At 44.3% G+C, this 24,581-nt stretch overlaps 2 protein-coding genes across 10 annotated transcripts in view; both read right to left on the bottom strand.

The window, feature by feature from the left end:
- Positions 1-1,899: 1,899 nt before the first annotated feature.
- LOC125004962 (retinoblastoma-like protein 2) lies at positions 1,900-12,217 on the bottom strand. Of its 2 annotated transcripts, none has more exons than XM_047579820.1 (14): positions 12,032-12,217; positions 8,534-8,661; positions 7,984-8,090; positions 7,742-7,845; positions 7,448-7,585; positions 7,189-7,353; positions 7,028-7,097; positions 6,834-6,937; positions 6,563-6,739; positions 5,046-5,117; positions 4,748-4,796; positions 3,760-3,908; positions 3,486-3,647; positions 1,900-3,409 (listed from the first exon to the last, which is right to left on the bottom strand). In XM_047579820.1, the coding sequence occupies exons 2-14, from the start codon at positions 8,605-8,607 to the stop codon at positions 3,167-3,169; spliced, it is 1,614 nt and encodes a 537-aa protein (XP_047435776.1). In that variant the 5' UTR covers positions 8,608-8,661; positions 12,032-12,217; the 3' UTR covers positions 1,900-3,166. The 2 variants fall into 2 exon arrangements, with proteins under 2 accessions (XP_047435776.1, XP_047435777.1); XM_047579821.1 differs by having other exon boundaries at positions 8,570-8,661.
- A 768-nt stretch (positions 12,218-12,985) lies between these two features.
- chd9 (chromodomain helicase DNA binding protein 9) overlaps positions 12,986-24,581 on the bottom strand; it is a 67,429-nt gene continuing 55,833 nt past the window's right edge. For 5 of the 8 annotated variants that reach the window (XM_047581441.1, XM_047581442.1, XM_047581448.1 and 2 more), the window contains 16 exons: positions 23,970-24,059; positions 23,135-23,238; positions 22,732-22,849; positions 22,569-22,626; positions 22,376-22,424; positions 21,966-22,212; positions 21,613-21,818; positions 20,296-21,171; positions 19,955-20,124; positions 19,576-19,806; positions 18,534-18,711; positions 18,051-18,199; positions 17,670-17,888; positions 17,424-17,573; positions 17,139-17,243; positions 12,986-16,844 (listed from right to left, as the gene is read on the bottom strand). In XM_047581441.1, the coding sequence (XP_047437397.1) occupies positions 15,852-16,844; positions 17,139-17,243; positions 17,424-17,573; positions 17,670-17,888; positions 18,051-18,199; positions 18,534-18,711; positions 19,576-19,806; positions 19,955-20,124; positions 20,296-21,171; positions 21,613-21,818; positions 21,966-22,212; positions 22,376-22,424; positions 22,569-22,626; positions 22,732-22,849; positions 23,135-23,238; positions 23,970-24,059 (3,943 nt within the window). In that variant the 3' untranslated portion in view covers positions 12,986-15,851. The remainder of the gene's footprint in view (positions 16,845-17,138; positions 17,244-17,423; positions 17,574-17,669; positions 17,889-18,050; positions 18,200-18,533; positions 18,712-19,575; positions 19,807-19,954; positions 20,125-20,295; positions 21,172-21,612; positions 21,819-21,965; positions 22,213-22,375; positions 22,425-22,568; positions 22,627-22,731; positions 22,850-23,134; positions 23,239-23,969; positions 24,060-24,581) is intronic. The other 3 variants (XM_047581443.1, XM_047581444.1, XM_047581445.1) reach the window with 3 other exon arrangements.

The following is a 24,581-nucleotide window of genomic DNA, read 5'->3' as shown; positions in this document are numbered from 1 at the left end:
GTGGCAAGGAAGAGACGTTGCCCGAACGTCTTTTTAGCCCAGCTCTTGGCAGCGGTTCATAATTTGCTGGATAAAGCACTCTCTTGTCGCTTATTGTCCAAATGCATTAGCTGTCCTCTCAAATGCGTGCTATCTAGCTGAAAGCTGCAAGGTGCCCTCAGCTGAAACATAAGCTGACTATCTTAAAGGGTTGCTGCTTTAGCCTGCAGCTGAATTGGAAGCATTTGAAAGGGTGTGTTGTAACTATCAGCCCTGACCAGAGGTGTGTGAGAGCGAGAGGGGGAATGAATGACAACAACAAAACAAAAAAAACAAAGAAAAAAACAAAGACAGGCGGGGATGTGTGCAAAGATCTAAATGAAGGCTGAGAAACAACACGACACAGGTACACAACAACACACCTCGGTATTCAGAACAGGATATTTATCACAAAATTGCTCCTGGAACGTGAACACGAGAGCTGCATTTCTTCAGAGGTGTGTACGTATTTGATCATGTGCGGCTGGCCCAGATGACAGCGGCGGTTGATGGACAGCAGCGGGGCGTCGCCTCCCCTCCCCCTCCCCCACTGACAGGCCCTCCTTCAACCCCCGGACAGGCCAATCTGTACACACAGCAACACAGACAGCACAGAGCCCATCTCAGTCACCGCACAGCCCATTTGTCACGTCAAACAGCCTCCGAGAGACACGGCAGCCAAGTTACAAAGGTGATTGTATCAAAGTGACCCCAGTGCGATGGTCATAAATTGCTTGCTTTATAGGGAGGTACTATATCCATGTTCATTGAAAGAACTGAAAGGAGAATGAAAGGACATAGTCAGCTGACAAGTAAAATGTCTCTGACGGTGACTAATACATGAGAAAAAAACAAAAAAAACAACAACACAGATGTGGGTGATTTATCTTACGTGAAGAGGAGGTTAGGTGGAGGTAATGGTGGCCCTCAGCTGGAGCTCTCTTTCGTTTCATCCTTTTCTTTCTCTTTTGTCCCATTTGCGTCGTCCGCAGATGCCTCCTTGGCGGACGTGGCCGTCTTCGGCCTCTCCTCTGGCTTTTCCGACGGGTCCACCACCGGGGTGTCCCTGCTTGAGTTGCAGCCCATAATGAAGCTAAAATCTGGGAGTGTGCCGCGTGCTGTTCAGGTGCCAGGAGTCCAGAGGCGTACAGAGCATTAAGACGCCGGCCCTCACCTTAAAACCTCCAGGAGTGTTGTGGGTTCAGGTGCCTTTGTTCTCTATGGCAACGCTGACACTTCCGGGTATGTTGACCTGTCTGTTTGTTGGTTCTGTTTTTACTGGCCTTTGTCTGTTGAATCATGTTGCCTTTTTTTTTTTTTTTTGTTTTGCAATTACCTCCTAAGCAACATTGGTTGGGAATTAACTGTGAAGCGTGCCAAAGCATGGTTACTGATAAACACTGGAGCGGATTGTGTGTCAGTCACAGAGCAGCCTTGGTTACCAACTTTCCCACAGTGGAGGGAGTTCCTGTTATCATTCACTCAGAGGAGAGACAGAGTTTTATCTGTCCCCACTCAGCTCATGTCAGAGCAGATTCTTATTTAAAGGTCTTAAAAACTCAAGGGACACGATACAGAAAAAAATAAAGCCATCAGAAATAATAGCTTACTATAAATCACGTTAGTGAGTCTTTTGCTGTTTGGTGACTGATTAGTACTGCTCCACCAAGTAAGACTACTTTACTGGTCAGGTCTTATTAGGTCCTGGTTAGATATTATCAACTTTGTACAACAAGAGAAAGGCCGTAAACATGAGAGCTGACCAGCTCCCTCTGAGAAATATGTGCACTACATCAGGGAATTTCAACAAAATCAAATGATCATTTTACCACAAAATAAAGACGAAAGCCTCTTTGACTCAACGAAGTAAGCAGCAAATTGTCCAATGCATTTCCGTTTATTGCTGTGTGTGTAAAATCAACCATATACAATTTATGAATTTCTCTAAAAAACGTAAATCCACGTTGAATATTATCTTGCTAGAATCTATTTTTAGTAACAAACTTGTCTCCTCTCTCACTGTAAACATCGAATGAGCTGTGGCATCACATAAGCTGCTAGCATATCTTTTACAGTTTTAAAATACATTTAAGTTAAAAACATTGGTCAGACATGTTTGAGGGCTACATTCATACTGCAAGTCTTAGTGCTACGTTTGGATTTATTGCTGCTGTTACTGTTCACATTTGTTTTGTTTTTGTTTTGTTTTAGTTTTTTTAAACGTGGCCAGTATCTGATTCCAGTATGAACTGGACACAGTCCTGAACTGACCCACGTCCAGCAAAGATAAAGACATCAGCAGCCAAGCTCCCTGGAAAACTGGCAGGTGATACGATCATGCCAGCTCCGTTGGCTCGAGTCTCAAACCTCTTTAAACTTGGACTGAAGGTTAACCCCTCTCGCCGCGCGGCCACATTCTTCTGTGGCACGCTATGCACGGCACACAGCGTGACATGACCTGCAGCACGACATGACAGGTGGTCTAGTGCCTCGCCGTTCCTCCACTGACCACCTCTAACACAGCACAGGTTGTGTTCATGTCACTGACCCCTGCTGGCGGGAAGCAGGTCAAATGTCCATCAAGTCAAGTCGCATGAAAGTTGCATAGGTTCTACTGACTGTCTGGACTGACTTCGCATTGTGAAAAAATATCATAAATAACCTGAACATGATTGAAAAGATCAGATTCTGCATGATTCTGGGAAAAAAAAATATAATTTGGACCACCTATCCTGCAGCTGTAGATAGGGGACCGTCACTAATTGAACTCTAACCATTAGTATGAAAGTATTCAAGAAGAAGGAAGAAAGAGTAATGGAATAAACGTATAAAAAAACGTTTAAAACTAGCAAAGCATCCTGTAAGTGAAGGTATTTGCAGGGAAGAGTGGTCAACGATTTGAGAAGACGTGACTTATCAGGCAAAGCGTCCTTGTAGGTTTGGTCCGATCGAATGTTCGCTTCTTCTTCACATCACAGTACATGCAGGGTTAAGTAAGGGTAAGGTCTAAGTACCTTATTCGAGGGCATCCTCCAGTACCCTTGGTGTCAAATATAGTGCGTTTCAGTCCTCCGAGCAGACAGAGAAGAACGCTTCACAGATACCTGTAGAAATGGGAGCAGATGGAGACAACGTGCTCCTCTGTCCTCTAGTGCAGGTTAGGCCTGACAACTGGAAGAGGCCGGACGTGGTCCTGGTGCCTCCTCGGGACGCGCTCGTTGGCCACGTTCCTCAGCCGTCTCTGCCAGGCCGACTGACCGTCCAAGCGAAGCCTCTTGGCTGAAGGTCCGTCTCCTCCCTCTTCCTCCTCCTTTTCGTCCTCTGAGGCGGCGTAGCTCTGGCAGCTGGGTGATTGGCCTGTTTTGATCATGTTATTGATCTCGCGTAGACGCTGTGAAAACGGGAAACAGGGTTAAAACTTTGCTCCACCAAAAGCTGTGACAAAACAAAGTCACGTGACCACAGACCTCCGATTGGCTTGAGTTGAAGTAGTAGCAGAGTGTGGGTGTATGAGGAGCGGCCATCTCTGTGTTGTATGACGAAACGTAGATGGGGAGGCTGCTGGACAGGCGGCGTCTGTGAGGAGATGCTTTCTGCTGACGGGGGTACGGAGACAGAGGCGTGTCTCCCTGCGCAAGAAATTAAGTATTAGTGTTGTTTAACATGGCAAATAACATTTGCAGTCGGGATTGTGTGGCCTCAGCTTAGACTTCAACTTTCTACCTAAAGCTGTTCATTTACCACGGAGGTGGAGGCAAACTGCTTGGCAAAGTGCTGCATCTTTGTTGTGTAGACCTGGTTGTAGAAATAGATGAGATTGCCCCTCCTCTCCTGACAGGGTTCAGGGTAATGTGTGGATGGAGTGTTGGGGGTTGGTATGGCACCGTTACCTGTAATTCACAAAACACCAAATGGTCATTTGTTACTGTGATCATGTTGTCAACTATCCTTGCATTGTTGATGAACTTTATGTTGAATGAAGTTTTCTTGGTAATTACAAAAGCTTTTTTTCTTTTGCCAGTGATGCACATTGGATACGCTGCAGATAAGGAGGTCTAGTTGAAGGTGTAAAGATAAAAATGTCATTAAATGCCCCAAAATAATATTAAAATTGAATCTCAGCATTTTTCAGATGTGACACTTTCATTTCCTTCTGAATTTATTTACTTGCATATTTACATGTCAGTGTACTTATTTCTGTATTTATTTAAGTGTATTTATTTATTTTCACATTTTTCCATGCTTTCTGGTGTATTATCCAAAATGTCTTTATAATAAAAACATTGTGTGCAAATCCTAAATGAATAAATTAAATGGAAAATAAAACCATAAAGTGAATAACTGGGGGAAATAATATTTTTAAAAAATAAATAAATTATGTTATGTATTTACGGAAGAGGATTAGGGCCACTGTGAGAAAAAAAGGGAGTTCTGACTTTAAACTCAGAATTCTGAGATTAAAGTCAGAACTCTGACTTTTTTCTCAGAATTCTGAGGTTAAAGTCAGAATCCTGAGATTATAGTCAGAATGCTGACGTTTTTCTCATAATTCTGAGATTAAATTCTGACTTTTGACTTATTTTCCTCACAGTGGCCCTAATCGTCTTCCGTATGTATTTGTTTGTTTTCATTTTGACATTTTGCTTTCAGTCTGCCTACATCTTGTGACATCATATGTCCACATGCTAATAAGTGACTTTCTATTTTTTTTCCTTGAGGGCCGTCTTACCATTGGGAGAGTTTTCCAGGACTTCTGAGATCAGCACGTTTTTGCAGACCTGAGGACATAAACATTAAACCAACCGATCAAACTGAGCAGAGCAAAGCTTCAAGATGAATGCTAATGTCAACTAGCTAACATAGTGCACTGACAGTGACAATGCTGACATGCATGTTCACAGTCTAAATGTTAGCTAGCATGCTAGCATTTGCTACTCAGTACAAAGTGCAGTGAGAAGCTGAGACTGATGGTATGATCTCAGTGCTTCCCATGATAAGAAATCCAATCCAAAAACAAAGAACCTTACACTTTTGCTGACATGTGGCTGAGACTTGTAGCGCTCCATTATGCGCTTGAAGGGGATCTCCATCTTGGTAATCTGTGGTGGAAATTCATTCAAATTAACATCAGTTGGTGCACTCTGTGAATCCTTTATTTAAAGCCACAGAATAGTTTTAGTATTAAAAAGTATGACATTTTCACCAGACAACAAAAAAAAAGGCAAACTTTTGCACTTCACAAATATGTACAAATGAAAATATTTCTATATTTCTGTATGTCTTTATCTGGTGTCTCTTATTAGGTTCAAGTCAATAAGTGTTAGCCATTGTTATAATTTATATTTTTTAAATCTGTAAATACCAGAAAATAACTGTATATCTATAAAATTTACATAGCCAGTGTTGAATTTGAAATATACTGTATATTATATCCAATGTATACGTAAGAAAGCTGGTTGCAGAGGAAGAAGGTAAACAAAGCCGGTATAAGAACCGCCCAATAGCGCGTATCTTATCTGCACCAGAAGTAGTGGGAACATTACATATGAGATTAAAAAAAGCTGGACTATTATCCATTTTAATGTTATTTGAAATGGCGGTCTGCCACATGAATGCCTCCGGTTGTTGATTATGTAGTTAGCTAACCAGACGTTAACACTTTTTTCAGGTAAACTGCTAGTACAAAGCAATTAACGGGATCAGTGCCACAAAGCTGGTTAAATCATCTGATGATGCATTATAGCAAATTGTGTGTTTAAACATGTAAGTTATTTACAAAAACATAAAAAATATATGAAACTTAATAATGACTAACATAATTAGTCTTGACCTAATAATAGACACCAGATAAAGACATATGCATATACTATATGCCTGAAATTTTCTTTTTGTTTGTGTTATTCAGAATTCTTCAGTCCATTAATGATGATGAGCCGTCCTGGTCCAGATGCAGCAAAACCCAACCCAACCAACCAGGCCCAACCAAGAACATTACCACCTATGTTTCAAGGACAGGATGCAGTGTAATTCTACTTTGCTCCCAAAACTGCAAAGTGGGCAGAAATGCTCTTTTAGTGAGACGTAGCTTTGTGCTTTCCACTCTGCCATGCTCACCATGATTGTACAGTGTTCTCCTGATAGGGGGCTCATGAACTTTAACATTAGCCATGAAGCCTTTAAGCCATTAGAAGGTACCCTGGGTTCCTTTGTGGCCTCTCAGACTATTATACGTCTTGCTTTCGGAGTGATCTTCGTTGATCGAATCTGTCGAGGGCAACAGTCGTCTGAAATCTCCTCCACTTGTTTACAATCTGTCTGACTGCGGATTTGTGGATTCTAAACCCTTTAGACATGGTTTTGTAAGATTTCCTAGTCTGGTAATCAGCAACAACTCTCTTCCTGAGGTCACAAAGCTCTCATGTTTGTGCCACCATTCGCTTCCACAAACACATCTTGTGAAGATCAGACACAGCAAAATGCTTTTGGGGCAGTATATAACAGCAAGTAAAATACTGAGCACTCTCTCAGATTTATCCCAGCCCACCTTAGCCATGATGTAGATGGCGCACATGAGCAGCTGGTCCAGGTGACGGTCTCTCATGAGGTGAGTGCAGTGGATCAGAGAGTACTCGAAGCAGGTCCAGATCTTTAACCGAAGCTCATCGGTGATGTCCAGCACGGAACACAGCTCCCTCAGACGCCGGCCCATCAGGCTGTAAACCTGAGGTAAAGACGAAACATGGTCACACTAAATGCATCATACAGTGTAACTGGGACAATAATCTGTATTTGGAGCCATAGGAGGCAGGACTGACATTGCGAGCGAACAGATAGAGGGAGCTGCTTCTCTCGGCTCTGCTGACAGGGGAACGCTGCTGCTGTATGCTTGCAGAAAGGTCAGCACCCGAACGGTCATCCACTGACAAAAACAGAATATACCAACAGGTCATTAGCAGTGCAGATCAGTTTACGCTTAAGGATTTCATTACAAAACTTTAGCTTCTCGTACTTCCCAGTATGTTCTGGTCGGATTGTAAGTCTCCTCTCAGTGGATCTTCAAGCTGCGTATGAAGCATCACCTGCAAATAACACAACGCAGATGTTCACTAACTCCAGATTTTATGAAAAATTGATTGTTGATCCATGGATGCATAAGAGGTTACAGCCGACCTGTTGGCAGGCAGGCAGACGGCCCTCATTGGCTCTGATCTCTCCCCATAGAGGCGAGTTGCTGGTCCACGCCAGGCTCTCCAACACTCTCTCTTCCACTTGGCCGAGGTGTCTGATCACAGCAAGAGGCAGATCCACAGCGACCCGCAGCACCGGCTCAATCACCTACCACAAAATGGGAGAAGAATCCTTAAAAAAGGGCTGGAACAGATATTGTAAACGTATAATGGATATGAATGTAACAAGCTTTGAAACCCACCTTCCAGAAGGGGTGAGGTGTCAGTTTGATGATCTGAAGGAGCCGAGGAAAGTCACCTGGTAGTTGATTTGTGGTTATGGCGATCTCCAGACAACAGGCCACCAGACTGCACTGGAAGAGGTCATTCTCCAAGATGCCCTGTGTCAGACATCAGAAACACGGAGCGCTTCAGTACAAGCTAACACAAATCATGCGTTTTAAAAGACTCGGGAGGCAAATGGTGCAGCAAATCCTTAGTGACAACAAAACCCAACGGTAGCCCCAGCAGTGGCCACATGAGGGCGGTACACTCACTGAGATGTTCCTGACGCCCAGCCTTTTCCTCTCATGACCGATGAGGTTCTCCAGGATCCTGTAATACCAGATCCCCGCCTCACAGCTGCACTTAGCTGCACACTCTGAGAACAGTATCACATGGGTTGTGCGCGACACATATCAGCAATGTTGGCCTCGTCCCGGAATTAAATAGCTGTCGTTAAAAAGCAATCTGATCGTTTGCCACACGCTGAATCATTTACAGTGTTGGTGCGCTGTACCTTTGGTCTTCTCATTTATTGAGTCGTCCCTGTGGTGTTGTAGGAACATTTGCAGCATGCGTTTCAGACGCGTTTCAACTGCCCCCGTCAGATCTCTGGAGAAGGCCCTGGATCAGAGGAATCATTTAAACTTAAATAAATGAATAAATAAATAAAGCTATGGGAAATCAACTGGGGTTGTTGGTTGGTAAAAACAAAACTGATTAGTAACTACAAAGCTGCTGAATGCATTTAAGTTTTCACTGCAACAAAATACTCTTTCAGAAGAGTGCACATAAAGCTCATCTACTAAGCATGTTTATACACTATCTATCCAAACCACACCCTTTGTGCCTTTTACCAAAACAACAGATGTTAACTACAGCCAGAGTCACTTGTTAAGAGGCCATGGTTCTTACCAAGGCTTATGAAGCATTAGGATCCTGTTGTGACTGTGGTGTAAGTGTTAATAGTCATGATCGTGGGCGTGCTGTGCAATAAGACAACCTGCACAGATAACACGGAGATAGTGGTGTGTGTGTGTGTGTGTGTGTGTGTGTGCAGGGCCAACTTGAACATAGCGATCAGACGGTCACTGGGTCCAAACCTTGGCTTTCCCACGTCGTCCTGAGGCCCGGTTGCCATGGTAACGTCCTTACTAGCACAGGATGATTGTCAAATCAGAAATTGAGTGGGCACCTAAACAGGAAAGAGAATATTAGAGACAATGAGAGGCGATTAGGGCGCATAAAACTGATCTCAGTTGATCTCTGTGATCCACTTAAGCCAATCAGCCTGTAAATAAACAAAATAAAGCATATTATGTCCTATTTTAATTCCTGTTTGTATCTGGGACAGCCTGTTTGAGACACTAGGAATGATGACAACAACACATGCTGTGAGAAACCTTTGCAAAAAACCCGTATGAGATTTCTGAGGTGTCATCGGCTAGCTTCTGATAACACATATGCTGCATGCGAATCTGCTACTGCCAGTTAGCTTAGCTCCATTACGCACAAAGACTGGAAACGGGCAGAAACCGCCGGCCTGGATTGAGGCAAAGCTACCGTGTGAAGCATCCTTGAGGCTCGCTATTTAGCGTCTCTTTTATTTATTTGTTCACAAACAAAAATGTTAAAATGTTTGTAGGAAAGCATGAGACACTGGGTTGTTAGGAAACATCGTGCGAATGCAGAACCAACCCCAAACCCCTAAATATTGAGTTTATGGTGGCGCGTGTCAAAGAAAAGCAGGAAATTCTGCCACTTGAGAAGCCGAAATTTGCAAATATTTGCCAGGGTTTCACAAATGTTTGCTTGAAAATGGCTGAAAAATGGTCATGAAAACAAGAGGAGTATTTTAGATGCCCGTGAGCGTCTGAGTCTGGGAGCGGCAACGAGAATATTTAAACACAAAGCTCTCTTGGCCGTATCACGCCACAGATGATGGAAGGCGATGTAGAGGTCCGCTCTGAAAGAATGAGTTTTTAAAGAGTATTTGACATTGCTGCGCGGGCCATTGCAAAGATCTGAATATTCCACTATCTGCTGCCAAATTACCCCACTTCTTTCTCAACTCGTTTCTGTTTATCTGTGTGGGTGCGTGTGTGTTAGACGCGCAGCCTGATTGAGACTCTGTTCCTCTAATTATTTCCTCATGTGCTGTTTATCATTGCTGGCAGTCTACAGTGGCAGCAGATGGCATGATACAGTACGTGGTTAGAGACCGAACTGTGATTTTGTTCCCACAGTGTATCGCAAGTCGGACCGAGCAGGACAGCAGTACTCGTGGCAACGTTTACTTCCTGAAAATACCCAAAACATGTGGCCGCATTGATCCCAACCTCTTTATCCACACGAAGTCAGGGCATGTTACAGTTTGGATTTCTAGACCGAATAATGAGAAAAAGTCTGGAAGTTTGTACTGCAGGTACACCTGGAAAAATATCTAAAAATGTTGACTCATCCTGAACTTGGGGTGTAGTATTACTATTTTCCCTTGGTATCCCCTTCACCAGCTGCACTTCTGGCTCAGCTCAGACGTACGTGGGTAGTGCCTACTGAGGTCATTGAAGCTAATCGACCAGAGCAGGCTGTGTTTTCCGGGAGGAACCCGGTTTCTCTTGCTGTGTTTTACAGCAAAGGTGTTCAACAGGGGACCGCAACCCCTAAAAGGGTCTGCGGCGGTACTGCAGTAGGGTCGCAAAATCTTTGGTTGATTAGACATTTTTTATATATGTATATGTATATATATATATATATATTTGTTTAATTTTCACCCACAAATTTAAATTTCTTGAAATACACATTAACATGAATCCAACATATTTTAGTAAATGGATAAATGGAGGCAGAAGACGTTATCTTTCAGTCAGCACTTCACTCATTCAGTGATACAGGAGCTGTCTCGACAGAGCACTGTTCCACACAGAGCGTCGCCTGTCAATCAAAGCTTCCTGTACACAGTGGGCCCCGCCCCTAACGCTGCTGAGCCAATCACGAGGCTGCATATTACATGTTGACTTTGTCAGGTTTCCCGCAGTTGGCTGAGAGCCTGTTCAGTCCAAAGGTGAAATCCCAGAGGCATGCTGCAATATTAGCAAAACAGAAGCTAACCGTGCAGCTCACTCCCATCAGTGAACTGCTGAGGCCAAAATGGATCGCTTTGGTTTATTTTCTTTATCTTTTTTAAAAAATAAAAAAAAAGAAAATTTTAACCTGGGTACTATTTGATTAATATTGAATGTAAAATGATAATAATAATGTATATTTTATACTACTCAATCTCCTGTTTTACATGACCCATCTAAATAAGCCTTAATGAGATTTGCCAGTCGTGTGACCACACTGAGCCAATCATTTCTATAACTGTCGAACCAGGTTGTCTTAACGGTATTTTAAGGCCCCGGAAAACCATTTTAAAAAATATCAGTGACTCATCCTGCACTAAGTGATGGGGGAAGTTGGCATTTTATGTTCATTTCACTGGAACTTTAAAATCTCAAATGAAGATCGTTTGGCTATGTTTGGCAAATACTCCTAGCTGAGAAGCATTTGCCAAACAAGGTCATTTTTCAGCTGGTAATAATCTAAATAAAACTGATTAAGCCAAGCGATCGTTAGTGCAGCTGAATAAATGGATTTTTATTCTCTTGCAGGGCCGGAGCGTGACCTGTGATCCACCGGCAGAGGTGGTCGTTGAAGCAGCAGCTGTCTGTGGTCTCTTCCACGTGGAGGAAGCCTGAAGTCATTTTAACTGCAGGTTAGCTGATTAGCACGGCTCTCATTTCATGCTCAGACCCCTGTTCAAACGCTGGACTGAGAATCTGCGTGTTTAAACATTAATATATACTATAAATATCTCACAGCCTGACTAAAATCCAACGCGTGACCATCTACGCAGCATATGAATCATTCTGTATCCTGTTGTTTTCAGCACCAACATCCAGACACTCATCATGCACTGTCGACTCAAAGCACTAAGATTTTTTTTTTCCCCAGCCCTCCTTGGACTAGTAAATGTGCCACTATAGAAAAATGACACCCGTATGGCAAAGAATGTTTCAAAATAACCTGACGAAGTCATCATTATCGTCCCGCCATTTGCCCTCATCGTCAGACTACTCGTCCATCACATACTGACAGGAAACTGCTTTTCAGATCGTGCAATCTTGCTCTGCGTGTTTATTTTGTGTTTTTATTTTTGTGGAAACTCGCCACATTGAGCGCAGCCTGACATCTGAATCACACCCATTTCCTTTTTCCTCTGGACAGGCCCCAACTGACAGAAGTTACTTTAAATAGGCTGCACTTTCACTTTCTGACACGTGTAACACATTTAAATTGTATTTAATCCAAAACAGTGATGCATGATTATCAATCAGAGCCCATTGTTCTGTGCATTAAGGCCATGCTGCGACCTGAAAAAACGTTGCCATAGCTGCAGAGGGCCAGCCTGTCCTCCTGGAGATTTTAAGGCACACAGACTTAGAAGATGTTATTCACATCACAACTGTCACCTCAGAACTCTCGACTTGATAAACTAATAAAACAGATTCAAAATCACTCACCTGCTGTTCTGGGGAAGTTTCGGTGAATCAAATTGAAGTTGTGCCACTCCGAAGAGTCCCCCCGTGCGTGCGTGTGTGTCGCTCTACAGTCCGGAGCAGTGCAGCATGATTCAGAGCAGTCAACCTGCTGAGGAAGTTCAGATCACTGGCCTCCTGCAACAGACAAGCCCCAACTTGTCATCTGGGTCTGGTTGCTACGATAAGCGCTAAGCAGCAGCAGCACAGGCGACTTAAACAGTCCATTGAGCACCACCCAGTGGAGGAGGAACAGAGAAAAAAAAAAAACCTGTTAACCCTTCGCTTTAACATCTTAAGCCAGGCTCCTGCTTGAAAAAGACGACGGGGTCTTTGTGTATTTTTAGTCGCATAGCGAAGGTAAGACTCAGTTTACTGCTGCTGGGTCAGAGTAAATGAAGATGGCAACGTGGCAGCTTAACCTTTTACAGTTAGGAGAGACATTTCAGAGAGGTTTTAGTGGAGGCCTGTCTACGTAAGCTCTCCAAATGGGCATTTGGCTCATTTGTGAACCGTCTTTATAAGGCACTCGGCCTTTAAAGTTTAGCAAAGATGATGATGTTCATTGCTCATGCTCTGATGTAAGTTGAAAGGAGCTTTCTTGCAGCACTGAACCTCACTATAAAACTATCAGTATAATGTGCATGCTGGATGTCCATGTGGTGCTTGTGTCCTGTTGCTGTATTAAGATATATAATATTGTATATCTAATCCAAATATGAACCATGAGAGCAATTATTAACCCTAACCTAGAACACTGCATGAGAACATTAACTTGCTGCGGTTCAGACGTCTGTTGCCTCGGTTTCAGAAATCGAACACCGTTTCCTGTCACCGATTTGTCTGTCACCCCCCTTTTAGTGCAAATATCACCCCTTAAGCAATAAGTCCTGAGGAGAAAGATAAAAAAAAAAAAGCAAAAGGCAAAGGCACACTTAATTGATAGTCAGAAGAATATGTTTAATAAAAATAATTAAACCTCAATTTCCTCTATAGAACTTCATAGAAAGTAATCCAATAAATTACAAATGACTTTTTAAGACGTGTTTTCCTGCACTACATGGAGAATTATGTTCGACTACACAGACCACAACTTGCAAATATCACAACTGTCCAATGAAAAAGAAAGAAGTAGAGAGTCAAAGAAACACAAAGTATCCAGGGTGACATGTAGGATATCATCAAGCTTGAAATAAAAACACAAAACCCATGATGCTAGCTCTTCACCTCGGTGATTACATGTATGTAAACCTCCCTGTACAGCAGTAGTGTGTTTTGTCGTCTCCTCTTGCATATTGGTCATTTCGTGTGTTTTGTATTTAATGCAGATTACTGCTTCTTTAGCGCCAGCAGTGCTTTGGGAGGCCTTGTACAGTAAAGCCTAAAGAAAATTAGAACAAAAGCAAATGAAAGGGAAAAGCCCCGTCTTACGTCTACATTTTGTTTTTTCCTCCCCCACCCCCCTCACTTCGCGTCCTAAAGAGGCTCAGCACAGTCGTCAATCCGTAGACCAATCGCCGGGGGGGGGGGGTGGACAAAAAGTAGCAAAAGTCATTAGATCAGTCACCTACAGCAGACGCAGCAGTGGCTGGGTGTTTGCATAAGGGCACTACGAGTTTCAAGAGAGCAGAGGTGCAGATATACAAAATGACAGTGGCATGTTTAAGTTCATTGCTCAGACATAGAAAAATACCGTACTGTTAGTAATCATAATAAAAAAAAAATGCAATTGCATTGCAAGCAAACCCATGACGAGGTCTATACAGAACAGGCATACAAGAGAACCACTTTAAAGCAACATTACAAATCAGACGTGTCTTCAGTCTTTGTGTTCAGGCCGCACAATTGTTCATGGCCGACCCCTCTGGAGAGTGATGCTACAGCTATACTTAACAACTAATTCAGCAGCCCCCCCCCGGCCTCAACCCCAAACATAAACCTCACCTCTGAAATAATCTGTGTATCTAACAGTCCACTGTGTAACAGCAGTCTTAGAGCGAGCACTGTTGTGCTAGAGAGTTACAAAAAGGTACTTCGGCTCGAGAGAACTCCAGTGTTTGTGTGTGTGTGTGTGTGTGTGTCCTGGTTACAGCTTAAAATGGACATGTGCAGGGACGCCGGACGAAATGCGCGGATGCGAGATGAGAGAGTGAGGTACAGGATAAGAGCACTTCTACATCTAGCTGAAGCTCCGTCCGTCGGAAGAGCAGAGTCGAGGACGAAGAGACACGAAACGAGACGACGCAGCAAGGTTTGTTAAGCCCCTCCTGAAAGCGAACGATGACAGTCCCGACAATCTTATCTCACAGCGACTACAAACGCATCGTGCCACGAATGTTCGGCACGGACGCAGGCCGCCACGCAACGAGCACGGTCTCTCAAGGACTTGAATTTCCTCCAAGCTCCCGATGAAGGTAAAGAACACTTGTAAGTAGCTTGGTGAAGCCTACTCTCTTAAAAAGCACACAACATTCAGACTGGAAAGTTATGGAAGCAGTAGATAACAGGTGAGAGGAGAAGCCCGGGAAGAAAAAGACAGCACAGTGGAAGCTCTCGGTTTAAAAAAAAAAAAAAAAAAAAAAGGCCTCGACACACATTCCAGCAGAGAGCATTGTGGACAAAACGTACCCATGCACATGTACATTTGCACAGTGAAGCCAATCCATTTAGGAAAGTTGAGGTAAGATGCAGTCAAATATGCCTGGGCTGTAGTAATAATAGTAATAATGTCCCTCAAGAATCCGTCCACTATGCGGAGAGACCGCACCCCTGGGTCAGGACCTCCGAGGGTCAAAGGAAAGGGCAGTTTACCTATTTTTTTTTTTTTGTTTTGTTTTTTTTTTTGGCACACAGTAGAAGGTTGTTTTCTGTCACCAAAGCTCCTGGAGCTCTCGAGTCAGAATCAACAGATGTGCAAGTGAACGTGTATGCCTACTAAAGTGCGCCTCGGACATGTTTGTAAGGTGGCGGAGAGATTTACTTAAAAAAAAAAAGGACACATCCTGATCCTCTCCCAAGGATTTAAACTCGTGTGTGATTGGAAAATAATACTTGTACAGATCCTCCCCCCCCCACCCCACCCCAGCTTCAGGTAATCGTTTCCAAAGACAAATGGACACTCCCTTCTTCAAAGTGACACGAAGGTGAGTGACGGGTTGGTGGGGCCGCGCGAGTTGTGCACTAGGGTGGAACATGGCAGACGGAGAATCTACAGCTTCAGTGACATTCATTAGCTGCCCAAGTTATTGCTGACATATCCAACGTATGATCTGCAAAGCATAAGTGTCAACGAACCTGTAAAAGTACTCAGTATTTACAAGGGAAACCAAAGTGTCTGTCAAGTGTCAATCCCCTCCCCCCGCATACCCCGCAACAATCAAAATATATTAATAGTACAGCTCAATGAGCATGTTGATGTAGTTTCACTTTTTTAATAAAATTAATCCTGACATAATTACAATAATGCCTTTTTTTTGTTGCAATTGTACATAATCGCGTGGTACAAGTTCACAGAGTTCAGAAATCTACTAAAGTCTGACATGCAAAATGTCTCAAAACAAGACTGTACCTTGTGAACAAACATTGAGATTTTAATTCAGCTCCTTTTAAGTCAGTTTTTCCTGTTTTTTTTGTTTTGTTTTTTTTTTAGTTTTTCGTAATCTTTATTACACAACATTGTAGTTAGTTCTTGTATTTACATGTAAAGAAATCGCAACATAAGTGCTGGGAAATCTATATATATATGTGAATATATGTATATTTCTAGGCGATACATAAATAAATTTATAATTATATATTTGTGGGATCAGTCCTCATCACTGGAGTCTGAATCGTCTGAGGATGAGGAGGAGCTCCCAGACTCTGATGAAGATGACTCTGCTTTCCCTGAACCTTCGGGACCACTGGTGTCTTTTTGTTCTGCGGATTCTTCCTCCTCCTCCTCCTCCTCCTCCTCTTCGTCATCCAAAGTCTCGTCTAGCGCGCCCTCGTCCTCTCCGTCCTGTGCCCGTCGGTGCTCTGTCTCCTGTGGCGATGACTGGGAGGCTGCAAGCTGAGGAGGAGGGGCAACAGTTGGAAGGGCGGGGTCACTGTTAGAGTTCTGTGCGGCAGACACAGGAAGGTTAAGGCCTGGAGTGAGAAGCATCCCTGGGTAAAGCATACTGGAGAGTAACAAGGGGTTAAGAGCAAGTGAGTGACTGGAGGCTGCAGAGGCAGCTGAAGCACTTTGTGTGGCGGTGGCAGAGGAAGCGGAGCTGGAAGTGGAGGAAGGAGTCGTGTTCAAGCCCTCTGTCCTGTCTCCTTTAGTGTCTGAGGTGTGAGACGAGGCTTTAGAGGCAGACAGCTCTCCTGGTCCACCGCTGCTATTTCCCCTGCTGTTCTCTTCAGAGACTTCAGCGCCTTCCTGAGCCGACTTCCCCAGGAGGCTGCTCATGCCAAGCAGGTTTGGCAATCCCCCCATACCAGAGAGCATCATGGGAAACATGGCAGCTAAGTTACTTGCTGCTAGGTTGCTAGCGTCGGACGGCAGCCCCATCAGGCCTGCGGTGAGCTGAAGGGACTGCAAACTCTGGAGGTTCTGCTGGAAGGCCTGCAGGCTGGTGAGGTCCATCCCAGAGAGGAGGCCGTTAGCCAGCATGGGGTTCAGACCCAGGGCGGAGGCTGCCGGGTTGGGTGCTGCAGAGGCCGCGGCTGCTGCCTTCGCCAGAGGATTCTTAGGTCGACGTCCGCGCCGGCTCACCTCTTCAGGGACAATTGGTCCTGTCAGGATCCTGTCAAACATGCTCTCAGGGAGGTAACCCTGAATAAACATGGGACAAATATGCAGCGTTAGCAGTGCAACCAAGGCACAAATTGGTTTTATTTACACATAATGCAGATGCATTAGTAAAGAGTTTCACTGATACAAATAGATTAACAATCTTAGAAACAGCCTCTAAACCTTCATGTTGTATCAAGTCATTTTAATCTCAATGTCATTAAGGAATTACTAATAAACCTGCCACTGACTGTATATTAACATAGATATAAATGACATTTCTTGATTTGACCAGAGAACGTTTCAGTCGGATGGATTTATTATTATGTCACTCACCGACTGTTTAACCACATCAGCCCATTCAGGTGGGACTCCGTACTCCGGGTTTTCCTGAAGGAACCGGCACAGATCCTTCAGAGGAGGAGCAAAGGCTCCACCAACCTATAGGAGAACATTTTGGCAACATGAATAAATGAAACAAAATGTGTATTTGCAAAATCTACTCCTTGTGTAATCTTGGAACAAATTCTAAATGATCATCCTCCTCAATCAATATTATAATTAAATGCTGCAGTCTGTCAAAAATGATTATTAGGACTATATTAGCAGACACAAACACACCTTGCGTGCATTTCTCCTGTTGATGATCTGGACCCTTTCTTCTCCTGTCAGGCTGTTAACATCAATCTTGTTGGGGTTCCTACAGCGGTGTCTTTTCTGCTTGGGCCGTCCATCCTGGTAGTGGAACTGCATTTGCATTTTATTTACTCCCTGTACATGGAATAGAAAGACAATTGTTAAGATAAAAAAAAAAAAAATGTCGGTTTGGTAAACAGAAACTTTGTGGAGTCACAAAAGTGGACTCACAAGGATAAAGGCTCCTGTGTCTGCCACAAAGCCAGGGTGCTCTTTGAGCCATTGTTCCAGGTCTTTCTTCTTGGGAGCATCGTCCCCGGCTAGCCGGGTACCGTCTTTGAGGTTGATAACGGGGACCCTGCTCTCGTTGTCTTCTGGGACCTGACTGGAGCCGGGCACAGGGGCCGCAGCCACGCCCACCTGGCCAATACCCCCCCACCCTGGAGGCACCTGGAGACACATGAGCACAGAATTGTTTTTCCCATCATAACTCATCATACATAGCCCTCTTCAAAATAGTGAAAACAACCTTTCTTTAAAGACAAGAGAGGTTCTGATCTGATTTCTTGGACAGTATGCTAAAAAAAACAAACATAAAATCTAATTGCTTACCTGATCGGGAACAGCAGGGACTCGACTCCTGTTCATGAAGAGGAGATCCATCCCCTCAACGTTCTTCCTCCTCCCTCTCCGCCTCTTCACGACTGGCTGACCATCCAGTGCTCCGTTCAGCCTCATCTGACCAGTAAGACCTGGAGGAACTGCAGGAAAAACAGCCTGTTAGATGCAAACTGCTACATAAGGTCTAACTGAAATTGAAATGACAAAGCTTGGAGATACATTTGGAGTTTGTCTTGAAATGTAGGCACATGTTCTTATTAAAATTTATGTTTCAGGGCCTCTAGGTACTATAGGAAGTTGGAACAGTTGAGATAATAAATCACGGGATAAACACAAACACTTTCTGCACAACAAGACTAAAAAAACTGTGCTTTGCTTCCATCTAGTGGTGGAAAAAGAAAACAAGATGCTCCTGTTTCAGCATATTGTGCGTTTACTGTTTTTGCAGATTTTACTGTATTTAAATGAACGCACCAGTCTGAAAGCTGCACTGAGGCTTGGTGATGTCAGCCAGGCCCGTGTCCGAAGCACTCTGCAGCTCATGAAGCCGGGCCAAGTACTGCTGCTGGGCCTGGGGGCCTTCCTCAGACTCCATGGGTCTCTTCAGTGGTAGACCTTGTTTCTGGAAGGTCAGCTTCAGACCTCCCTCCTGCTATGCACAGACAACAGTGTGAGACAAGACTAGGCAAATATCTACAGGCAAACATATAAAATTATAAAAAAGGAAATATATATGGAAGAACTCTCCTTCTCTGTCCATTTGCTCAAGGATCAAAAGCGTCTGTAGTTCTCTTTATATACATTTTGGTAGATATGTCCTCTTGCCATATATGTTATTAATTCACTTCATAAATAACTTATCTCACAATTACAGTTAATACTGTTCACACACTTTCTTATCAGCATTACTTAGACACATCAACAGCGGGCGGTGCTTTGCAGGGCAGTGGGTAAAGTCTATTCATTCAAGAGTTTAAACTATAGTTGGAAGCCATGCCAAAGAGATAGCTGCTGTCAGCGTCAAGTCATCGTTTTAGGAGACAAGCAGCAGGTGTCAAATTCATCAAATTTGGAAAAAGCAACATAAAAGCAAGGAACATAGAAGCAAATCTGAAGCCTGTCAAGTTAATAGCCATGTTGCCAAGAAGCACATTGGAAAACACCCACAGCAGAGGTCTCCATTTCAGATTATTAGCAAGACCCCTTCAGTCTAGAGAGGCTTCAAACTGAACCTTATTATATTCTCATGACTGAATGATTTGAGCGCATGTAATCACAGCCTGAGAGCCCAATTCAAATCGAGTGTGTGGGAAAAGAGAGGAAGGCTGCTATTAAATTAATCTCTCCTCCTGCCAGGCAGTCAAAACCACTAATCACACCCCAAGGAAAGCAGGAAGAAAACCAGAGAAACATGCTGAACTCGGCAGCTAACACCGGTCATGGCGGAAGAAGTGGTAGGGTCCTACGGTTAGGGCGAAGCGGAGGGAGGAGGGGAGGAAGGGAGAAATCAACATACATTGTTGAGTTTTACTGAGAACTCCTTGTTTTCTGCAACATGCTTGGTCACCTTTGACCCCTGTGGAGAGGCAGAGGGGTCCTCGCACAGGATGTTAGCGCTGTCCAGCAGCTTGGTGGTGTAAAAGGAGGCCACTGCACCTCCAGGTTCATAGACCCGACGTGTTCCTGGCCACTTGCCCTTAAGCACTGCCTGGCAGATGCTGTCCAGGCGGTTGATAATGACACGATCCTGAGGAGAGCACACACAGTCAGACTTCCCCTTAACTTACAATTTGAGAGATAATCACAATAAACAAAGATTTGTAATTCAATAATACAAAAAATCTAGTGCTCGTAAATGCGTGCGTGCAGTTAAAAGTGCGTGCACAGTGATTCACCTTTGGCCAGTAGGATGCAGCCAACATGTAACCTCCTCCCTGGAAAGGATGAGAGGAGTTGTTGGTGATGCCGTTCTCAGCCACATGGGTGTCTTGTGTTTCATCCTGCGTAGTGCTCAGAGACGCCACACTGTCCTCGTCAAAGCCCTTTACGCTCGTCGTTGCAGGCACTGATATGATCACAGCAAACAGAGACAGACATGAGAAAAACGCCTCGGTCGTGCGAAGATGATTTTCAGATAAAAGCAAAGAGAACACTCATTTACTGTAGGTACCACATGTAAGCAATCTAAGCAAACATTAAATAGACATTCATCTACAGAATAAAAAGCGGCTCTCACCTTTCTTCTTCCCTTCCTCTCCCTCACTGTCGCTGTTATCAGAAGAAGATGAGGAGGAGGACGACGACGACGAAGAGCCTGAGGAGCAAGATGATGAAGAGGAGGAGGAGCTGGACCCGGAATGTGAGGAGGAAGAGGAGGAGGAGGAGGAAGTGGAAGAGGAGCGCGAGGAAGAGCTTGAGGAGGAGCCGTCTGAGTCAGACTCGGAGCCTCGCCTGGCCTCCCTTCGACCCCTCTTGCTGGCCTTCTTGGGTTTCCTCTCTGAGGAGTTGGGTGCGAGGGGTTTGGTTCTTGCTGCCACCATCTGCTTCTCATTTTCCTTTGCCACTGAAACGGGCTTCTCCTCCAGACCTGTGGAAGTAGCTGGCACGAGAGGAGGGCTCCAGCTCTCTGCCTGTCTCTCCTTGATGTCCTCCCCCTCCGAAGCAGGCTCTACTTTGGGCACAACCCAACTGGAATCTGTGTCCCTCTGGGTTGGTGGAGGCAGTGGAGAACCTGTCAGCGCTGAGCTAGCAGCCTTGTGCTGAGGGTGTAAGAGGGGGGTGGGCGTACGGGATTGCTGTGGCGCCGTTTTTGTTTGGCTGTAGTTGCGCTGGGCAGTCATGAAGCTGAGCTCTGGGTCCCTCAGAATGTGGTAATCGGTGCGACTGACGCCGTGCTTTGCAGCACCAACAAGCAGGTCACGGTCGTGAGTGCCAGCCTCCCACCAGACAGGTAAGTCAGAGCTCATCTGGCACAGCTGCAGGCGCTCATAGAGTAACTGATGTCGAAGGACTTGTTCCCTCACCTGGCGAAGCAACTCTACCCTGTACAGGGTGCGTGACGCTCGCTCCTCTGTGATGGGCTGGATGTTCAGAGACGTGTCCACTGCAGAGTCTGGAACAAACACGGAGACGCAGGTGTGAGGAGGCTCCTGCATATACAGGTACACCCAAAGACTTGTTTGTGTCTAGAGCTTAAATCGCAATGTTTGTCTTTCCACAAATGATTAACTTTATCAGCCCTCTAGTTCAGTACTGCTGAGCCAGCTTGTTTATCAAGGTGCTACTGACCTCTCTAGAATTTAATTATACGGCCAGGAAGGAGTGTAGCACAAACTACATGAAGAAAAGTTTTCATAGTCGTTATGATTTAATAAAATAAAGAAAACTGGAGAACCATACTTTCTCATGTATCAAATGTCTAACTCAATCTCCGTGGGCAACTGTTGAAAATAACGCCTCCTGATGCCTGTCCAGACATCTTCCCGTCAGGTGGATGGAAATAAAAACTGATGGTTGGTTTGCATGTGTGTGAATAAAGAAGTAGGATTCTGACCTCCCTCCTTGGGTGGCAGGCGACACACCCGTCGGCACATGGCGGTGAAAGCACACAGGTATTTCTGCAGACTCTCATCAGTCTTTTTGTGCAGCCGAGCCATGGCCCTGAACTTTGTCCAGTCGAACTGGCCGAGGTTCGGGTCGAACACGACACCGAAAGTGGACACGACGCGGTAGAAGTCTGCCTCTTCTCGCCTGGTCCATCTATCGAAACAATTCATAATGAAAGAACATGAAGGTTAAATATAAATTACATCAATGCATATCCCAGTAATACATCTGCTGTCACAATGATAAATGGATCTTAAATGTTTTGATTAATTCCATTATTAATCTGATCTGGGCTCAGACCTTTGTTGGCGTTCAATCTTAGCAGCCATCTTGGGGTTGATGGTGTCGTTGAGTGTAGGGGGCAGGGGACAGAGCGGAGCAGACAGCATCATGGTCGGCTGGGACTGAGACTGGGTCTGGTGGATGTGTAAGATCTGCCGGCTCTTGGTGTAGCGCTGGGAGGCTGTGATCAGACGCCTCAGTCTGGCTGTCAACACCGACGATGAAGGCCAGTAGGTAGTTTCACCTTCTGTCAGTGGAATTGCATCTGGATCAAGGTAACATAAAGTAAAAATAAATACAACATTCAAATCAGATTTAAACCACTCTTTATATATTCCCCCCCCTTAAAAACCTTTCATTCTTCCAGCCTGTGAGAAGCCTGTATTTATAATGACGCATAATCATGCGGATTAAAAACAAATACTCACCTCCAGCGTTGTCAGTGACAACCAAGTCTCCGGGAGAAGAGGCATCATCCTGCGTGAGAGGACAATGTGTGTTTATGGAAAGACAAGGCTGCTGCATCATTTAAACCGGACTGGAAACAAATTCTCTCAAATAATCAAGGTATAAACAAATAGCTAGACCAAAAGATATTCTCTCAGATTCTTCTGGCTTTACCTCCATATCGTCCTTTAACAATGCTGGAGCAGGCTTGTATTCTGGGTCATCCACATCCCTACACACAAATACAGACTGAGTTAAATATCTTAACCAGGAAAAAATAAACAGACAAATGCCAAAATAGTGTTTCTGAAGTCCCAGACTGGTGTGGGGTACTCACCCATCCATGAAATCATTGCCTCTCTGTTCAGCTGCGATGGCCTTCTCATCCGGTCGTCCCACACGGTCTAGGAAGCACAGGGTAGGGTCTGCACGAATAGTGTTGTACTTCTCATAACCTGAGAGTGCACAGGAAGATAAGCAAACACCAAGCTTAGCAAAGGAGCGTGCATGGAAACTCATAGATAGGGACCAGGAAATGTACACAGGCTGTTTGATTTCCCACTGACACCTGGTGTCCGTGTGATACATGCTGAGAAAGAAGCAATTATCAGTTGAAATATAAAATACTTTTTATGTTTCAAGATGGTCAGTCATTAAGTCTGACTTAACGTTTATTCAAAGTAACCACAGATTCTGTACGTGTTAAAAAAAAAGCCACAGTAAGAGCCAGGATGTCTCACCATGCTTATAGACACCCAGCAGCAGACACTTGTCAGAAATGGCATCCCACCACAGGGCTGGCAGCTCTGAATGGTCAGGCTCAGGCACCCAGATCTTTATCTCACTGCAGAGGAAGAGGAGGTTTAGACAGACATTATTGGGAAGGAATGTTTATATATCTGATTATACTTGCTGACATTTCAAACAACACGCTTTGTAACCATGAAAAAAAACCCTTAGAATTGTTTTGCAATATGTTGCTAAATAGTTTCCGTCCCTGGAGGTATTTATAATGAACTGACACAAATTGAGTTGTGAAACAATGTAAGCCTAATTTAACCCGAGTAGGAGATTTGCTTATTAACTTATTTAGTCGGTTTTATCATCCATTTTCAACAGTGTTGTACTCTACAAACAACAAAAAAAATCCCATCTTCTACCAGCAGGTGGAGCTCTACAACCTTCCTATGAATTCGGCTGATCATCTGTTTCTTCCTTCAACAGGTTGATAGCATATGCTAATGTCCACACTGGTTACAGCAGGAGAAAACCTGTGAGGCAGCAATTTAACCTTGTTCCACAGTTTTCATTAAACATCACTGCCCGTGTTTATGCTGTTGCACTAAAATTACCTAACCCATCTGACTTGCAGATCGAGATCTGCTGCAAAGAGGTTTGAGCGCTTTTAACTCTTAGCAAAATGGTGTTCTAGAAAGTGCACTACATTTGCTGAAGTAACTAATAGTATAAATTAAATAAAAGGTGTAGAAAGTGCCAGCCTCTGGGAGACATGGTTTGAACTCTCAGTGCTGTCACGTTAAAGGAAACATGTGAGTAGGTCAAAGTTGAGCTCACCTGGAGTCCACGCCGTCTAGTACCTTCTGGGCCTGGCTTCCTATCACCTCTTGTTTCAGGTAGTAAAGCATTCTGACCCTGAGCAGCACCCTGCGCAGAGAAAACCCACCGGTCAAAACAAAGCCCTGAACAAACGCTGAGTGAGCAGAACGAACACGCACAGACACACACACAGTCAAACACAATGCAAATGAGTGAGATGTGTGACAAATGAGCTGTAATCCAAAGATTGTGCCGTATAATTCTGGTCCCATTATTTCGCTGCCATAAACATCACATCACGACCGAATCTATGCCTGCATTCTCTAATTTTTACAGTTATAAATCAAGAGCCCTGCAGGCCTTTCACCGAGAATGACACACTATATAACTCTCCATGACGGACCCACACACACATTAAGCCTGATCAATTAAATCTGAATTATTGTATAATTTAAGTCCTTCACAGGAACTCAGATATGTTCTAAGGAGTAAATGAACAGACAAAAGAGTCTCTCTTCAGTTGTCATGTGGTTGTAGTCTGGCAGTAGATGAAGGCTGGGAAGTCGAGGCTGACAAGGTAGAGAGAGGCTGACTCACAGGGGAGACATTAGCTCTGTGATGCATGATCGC

Source organism: Mugil cephalus, chromosome 3 (assembly GCF_022458985.1).
Source record: "Mugil cephalus isolate CIBA_MC_2020 chromosome 3, CIBA_Mcephalus_1.1, whole genome shotgun sequence".
NCBI classification, from domain to species: domain Eukaryota; kingdom Metazoa; phylum Chordata; class Actinopteri; order Mugiliformes; family Mugilidae; genus Mugil; species Mugil cephalus.
This window is presented reverse-complemented; position numbering and strand designations above follow the sequence as displayed.